The 6,838-nt window shown below is 36.0% G+C and overlaps 1 protein-coding gene across 1 annotated transcript; it reads right to left on the bottom strand.

Moving 5' to 3' along the window:
* Nucleotides 1-4,182: 4,182 nt before the first annotated feature.
* LOC120331120 (nibrin-like) lies at nucleotides 4,183-6,513 on the bottom strand. The gene has a single exon (XM_039398155.2). It carries the CDS (start codon nucleotides 6,467-6,469, stop codon nucleotides 4,499-4,501), a length of 1,971 nt encoding a protein of 656 aa, XP_039254089.2. The 5' UTR covers nucleotides 6,470-6,513; the 3' UTR covers nucleotides 4,183-4,498.
* Between the last annotated feature and the right edge of the window lie 325 nt (nucleotides 6,514-6,838).

Genomic DNA, 6,838 nt, shown 5'->3' with positions numbered 1-6,838 from the left:
ACAAGTGGCACACAACATTTTTGAGGCACCCCAGATTCTGTAGTGATTTATTACGCACATAATCGAAGAAATTTTACAATGAATACATACATGTACTTCTGAACATTGCACTTATCTTGTTTGGACTGTTTTCGAGTCTAATGCATGACGGTTTTTACAGCTAAACCGGCGCCTGATTATTACCTAAGAAGGATATTCCAAACAGAAAAAAGCATTTAACAATGTCGTTCAATGATCAATTGGTTATTTTTTGACTCAGGCATTGTTGAACTATATGATATCGAGTAGAAAGTTCAATCTGGATGATTTCAACTTCGAGATAGGAGAATCGCATTATAAAAATTGCGAAAAATTTGTAAAAAGAAAATACGTCAAAAAATTCGTCATATGGAATGTAATGAAAGTAATGTACCGATTGATTATTTTAAACCAGGCATCGGCAATCAGCGGGCCAATTTTTGTATACATTTCGCACAACTCTTCAAACGTTTTTCTGGAATGTCTTTGAGTAATTTCATTTAACATTGGCTTCGTGACGTTTGACGCATCACTTCCATACCAGCTTTATCAATCGTGTTTGCAAGTGTAGCCTTGACATCTACTTTAATTTGCATAATATTTCAATATGATACATTAAAGTATGTTCTTCGTTTTGGAATTCAATTGTTTATTTTTGTATACCTTGTGACCTTTCATGGATGTCCAACTTTCTTGCTTCCAGATTTCTCTGAAATAATATATATACAGGGTGATCCCCACTACTGGTGATACCATATATGTCGCTGTTTTTTCTTGCCCAAATCCAAATTGAATCCCTGGCTTTTTGAAAATATAATGGCAAATATTATAGTTTTACATATCAAAATATGATATGGCATATTGCCAATGATGCGACCCGTTATTTCGATACGATCGTGTCCGAGAATGCCTGGCTCCCCGCAGGTAAAGACCGAAATGAACCAAATTACTCTACTTCGGTCAACGCTGGCTTAAATATTTCTTGTCCACGTTCATTGTTGTCTATTTCAGTATTGGATACTGTTGATATCATCATACCATATAAAAACATTAAAATGGTTGCCTTCTTATGATCCAAGTTTTTGAATGGAATGTGAGTCAACGGAAAGGACTTCCGAGCGTTACATACAGCATTGTATCCACGCATTGTATTAATTGGTGTGAAACTGTACACTGTGAAACCTTTCACAGTGCAACGAAATTTCGGTACTCCTGAAGTATGTGCACCAAGATGTCGCATAACCTGAACTCTACCTTGGTACACAACCTGAGTTCAGGTTGTGCGCCATCTTGGTGCGCATACTTCAGGAGGTCCGAAATTTCTATTTATACTAGAAATGTTTTCGTCCCCGTCGTAAAATTTCCGTCTAGATGTTTTTTCGACATTGCAAACTTGTAAGGACGAATAGAGCCATTATTTAGTAATGGTTCTTTCCTACCTTAAAACTATCTATATTATCGCAATTCAAATAACGAGAATATCGGTCGGAGACCGAAGACTTATCGATCGAAAGGTAGGGGATCCCAAAACAGAAACTGCGGTTTCGATACATCCGTCTTTACTCCATAGTGACACCGTGTGTCCCATCCCTAATTAATTAATAACTCGCTAATTATGCGTCTAAATCGTCTAAAATTATACAAAATTCGTCTAAAATCAATAGGCTTCTGGTCCGAGATATGATGAATGCACATGCAAAATTTGGAGCATTCAATCTCCCTTTCTTGAGATATCGCGTGCATCCAACAGACAAACAAACAGACAGACCTGCATTTTATTACGTTATTATTTTTTGTTACACACATTTCAATATTTGACGGCACATGTGAAATGTTTTAGAGTGTATCTTTTTCCCCCCAAAAGCATAGTGATTGCCCGACATCACGCAAATATAGGTTATTATTTGCTGTTTCACTCATTTCAATTTTGCCGGTCCGCGTGTACATTTTATTTAATTTTACCGGTCCGCCAGGGTAGAATGGTTGGGAACCACTGGTGTAAACAGCAACAACATAAGAAACCGGGGGTCTAGCGAAGTTTGGTACTTTTAGTGCGCGTGGTGTAATAATTTTTCACATGTCTCTCCTGACCACGTCCCATGTCAATGCGACGCAACAATCACATCAATAAGAGAAAAAATAGCCAACTTTATAGTGAGTTTAATGTGACTAAAGTTGACTTACTTTGGTGAGCTTCTATAGCGGGGTTTGATAAAAATCTGGTTAAAATATTGCGGGTTTTGGGAAAATTATGGGTAAAATATTTCGCTTTGGTCTCAGTGTCCATATATTTGGGCATCGATAGTTTGTTTCACTAATATCGATCGTGTTTTACAAAGCTATATATCAGGCCTGCACAACTCAAAATACCACGAGGGCCGCAAGCACAAATCTTAAGGCCCGGCGGGCCGCAAACTTTGCGACATACATATTTCCCAAGATAAACTACAAATCAAAATAATATTGTGAAACAGTTAAATTCAATGAAACACTTTCATTACTGGGGAGCTTTAAAATATGAAGAATCTTATTTTCTGGAGTAAAAACAAGGTACAGTATTTTTGCATATATATATGAGATGGCAAATATGTATTTAGTACCCTTCATTTTCAATATTTCTTTTTTATTAGAATTAGGTATTGCGTGTTGCAGTATGGACTGACTGCAGGAAAATATTTTACCCAGGTTCAGTTTTGTAAAATCGTCCCAAAAATATGTATGACAATTTATTCAGTCATATCTACCATTATTGAATATTTCCATTGTGGGCTAGACAAACAATCCGTTTAGTAGCAATATATCTTCCTCTGTTGTACCTTTGTGACTGTTAAAACATTTTTTTTCTATAAAATCTCTTCCAATTTATTTGAAATTTTACAGTAAATAGCAAAATCTTTTGTGCGAGAATTTCTGCACCATTCATAAATGATAGAATTGTTTTTTTAAGTTCTAAATTTGAATCAAAAAGAAACTTCGATTTTATAAACTGCTAGTAAAAAACAATGGGGTTATTAATAGGTTGCTAATATACACTAATGGGTGTGAGATTGTATACTGATATTGTTCTAAGCGTGATTCAGTCTGAATACTGAAATATCTAAATCAGGGTTTCCCAAACTGGGGGGCGAGGGGTCGAGCGACAAACTTTAGAGGGCGCGAAATGGCACACCAATTTCACACAAAGTTCGATATTTATTGAAACTAGTGCAAAACCTAAATCTCACGATTTCGAATATTATCGGAGTAGCGGCGCGCTTGCATAACAATGCCGGTTTTGATTGTTAGACCCGAGAAGTGACGTGTTTCTAAATCACCCGCGGGCCGCATGTTGTGCAGGCCTGCTATATATCATATAATCAAATCCAAAAATATCGAAATTATTATATAATCATATCCAAAAATTCGAAACTTTGAAATACTTCTGCTTTTCGTTACATACATGTCTGAGAGCGGATTTCAAACACTTTTACATATCAACCCAAGGAAAGAAATAGAATGAAAGTAAACGAAGACATGAAACTAATACACAAACACAAATTTCGAGGTTGGCTGCACAGAAGCTAGCCCGACCATCGCATCTAATAAGTTGATAGCGAATATATATATGACCATGCTATACATTTTGTGCTTTTTTTAAATATAAATTTAGGAAATAACGCTAAAGGGATATGTTAGCAAGTATTCAAAAGCACTAGCGTGATTTATGCGTGGAATTTCTCATAACGAAATTGAAGATACCACCATAATTTTTGTATCTGTCATGATTCTCCCGGTCAAGAAGGTCATATACCACTGAGAAATATTAAACGAGTGTTTTTAAAAATTTTCAGTAGAAAGGGGAGCCCCCTTCAGATTGAAAAAAAGATGAGGGGTGGGGGAAATAAGGTTAAGACTCCTTCGATCGGAACTAAGGACTAAATGGGGTATAAGACAACAATAGTTTTTTTTTATTTAAAAGAAGAATGAATGACATAGTGATGAATAGGAAATAGGAGGGTCAGTCAATCTATCCTTGACGACTTTACAACAACGTATACATGCATCCCCAACAAGATTCTTTTATTAGGTAAATGTACAAAACTATCTCCACACTCCACAGTATCTCAATTCCCAAAGAGTGTGCATATCCCCAAGTCTATGTTACTAAGCAGCTGATAGCGTCCCACGAATAGATAATTAGATATGTTTATTCATCAAATTAACGTAAAATGGTCAGAAATAAAATAAAATTCTGAATAATTTCCTCCCTGAAGTGTGTCAATTAGATACCAGCTAAATCGGGTCACATGATCTTGTCTTGTCACTTTCAATACATTCCAATATTAGACGGCCCTAGTCATCATTTTTGTGTTTGAAATTTGAATAGCATGAGAAGTTCCTGAATTATCTTTTTTTATCATTTAATTTTTACCCTTGAAGCATTCATATAAAATGCCAAAACAATGACTATAGTATGCAGTCAACCAAAATTTAGTTAGTTTCATACCCTTGGTGTTTTGTTGAATGGGTCAAAATTTTGTGATTCACAACCAAGCCATTTTCCAATATCATTAGATCTATCATTCCTGCTTTCATTGACAAAAAAATCACTTCCCCCAATTATACGAGATGGAAATCTAGGACTTGATTCTGTAACCTTCTGTCTATCGGGCACTTTTTTGATCATGTAAGTTGGCCATATCTTCCTAAATGTCTTGAAATTTTTTACACCAATAATTGGCAAATTTTCCTCAGTAACTTTCAGTTTCTTTTTGACAATTAGAGGAACTATATCTGTGATGGATAAGTTAGTTGGAAAAGATGGATCATACCCACTGCTGGTTATTTTATTGTCAGGAGGAGGGTGTTCTGTTAAATTTGGCTCCTTCTTTATCATCTTCTGAATATGATTGTCAGGTTTCATTTGGTCCGAATGTAATGATTTGTGAGATTGTTTATCCATATTTACTTCAAGTGAATGAATCTCTGTGACTGATGAGTAGGTATTACGGTTTTCGTTGATGTCTGGTTGGACAGAGTCTGACTGTTTTTGAGGTTTTTCACCATGGACAGGCAAATTTTGAACAGATTCAAATTTACTCAACTCAATTTCAGTATTAATTTTATTTCTTTTACTAATTTCTTCATCGTCTAAAACTGATTTATCTGGTCGAAAAGAAGCACTGTCCAAATTCTGACTCCATAAATTGTCGTCATCCAGGCAACTATGTGAAATATTATCTGAAATGATGTCGTTTTCTTGGACGAAAGGTCTATCAATATTTATTGGAGCATCATCGACTTTGAATTTCTTTGCCAAATTTTTGTCCTCTGGTGATACTTTTTCGGATGTTGTTGCCTCATTGTCAACACTCCTTAGCCTTTTTCTTTCAACTGTATCAATGCTGGATTCATCTGATTGAAAGGGCCGACTTTCAGTAGCGTTTGGTTCTGTTTCTGCCATACGTGCTTGAGTAAACGTGTTTTGTGAGTTGAGATCAAATGAAGGATTGCAATACACAGCAGCATCACAATAAAGAACAGCAAGACCAATTTCATGTTCCTGTATGAATCTCTGCTCATTTTCAATCAAAACATCCTGAACATGTTCATATTCAGCATTGCTTGCAATTATGCTATCAGTATTTACATCGCAGTGTACAACTGATGTTGATGAACTTGAGAGGAAATCATCATCAACTGATGAGTCATTTAAGAGTACATTTTTACCTCCACCACCAAGTACCGTATGTTCTAAGCGTTTGAGCTGCTTTTTACAGAGATAAATGAAAGTACGGCCACTAAAAACACTTCTTCTTTGTTTATTCACTTTGAAGGAGCAAAATTCTGCAGATAGATTGGGTTCACCCAGTTCTGGCAAGTATTGCTCAGCAGATGGAAGAGCAACTTTGGTTTTACTCAACAATTCTGATATTTTCCAAATATAATTGGGTTCAACAATGTGGCATCCATATACCAATGCTTGAGTGACTTTGATGCTCAATTTGATCTTTTCCACAACTATGTGGGTAACCCCATGATGCCAGCTATCCACAAAGTGTCCACCTATTTGCAATATTGAGGCTTTCAGTCTCTGTTTCACATCATTCTCAAGTGAAGAGGAAGTTACCACAAGGGGAATGTGTTGCAACTCAAAGATACTTTGCTGCGCACCAAATTGAATGAAGTCTCCAGGGTTTAGTATCGCAGTTTTGTTCACTTTTATTTTTTCAGTCCCAGGTCGTGTGATAAAAGTTCCAAACTTTGAAGAGTCTGTGACAGTGATTGTTGGAATGGCTTCTGGGTTTTTTAAATTTGATGGAGGATGTGTAATCCTAAGCATACCATGCTTTCGACTTACAGACGAGTCCCCTGTTATAACTATGTCAGCATCTTTTCGACCAACAATAATGTCTTTGTTACATGGCAGAAGATATTGGGAACTATCAGAGGATGTGACTAAACACCACATTCTGCATAAATAGCATAGTTTAATCTGCAGAAGTAAACATGACAGTATTCAATGGAAAGCAAGTAGAAATCACAACCTTTCAGTGGCTGAAAAAGTAGGGGTACTGGTAATTAAAATGTTTGTTGAACATCATTGATGCAAACATAGAAAATAACAGTTATGCCTCACACTTAGTCAAATAAAAGTAGGATAGGATTTTGATATCTATCACAAGAAAAAGGGAAGATGATACTGTGATATGAATTAATCATAAGAGGAATCGTGAACTGTTGCCAGTATGCAGGTATGGTATCATAGCAAAACTAGAAAATGAGATCCAGTAGATGATAAGTAACGATATTTTATCGTGTTTGCCATTTCAAAATAACC

Source organism: Styela clava, chromosome 6, assembly GCF_964204865.1.
Source record: "Styela clava chromosome 6, kaStyClav1.hap1.2, whole genome shotgun sequence".
Taxonomy (NCBI): domain Eukaryota; kingdom Metazoa; phylum Chordata; class Ascidiacea; order Stolidobranchia; family Styelidae; genus Styela; species Styela clava.
Note: the sequence above shows the minus strand (reverse complement) of the source record. Positions and strands in the feature narration are given on the sequence as shown.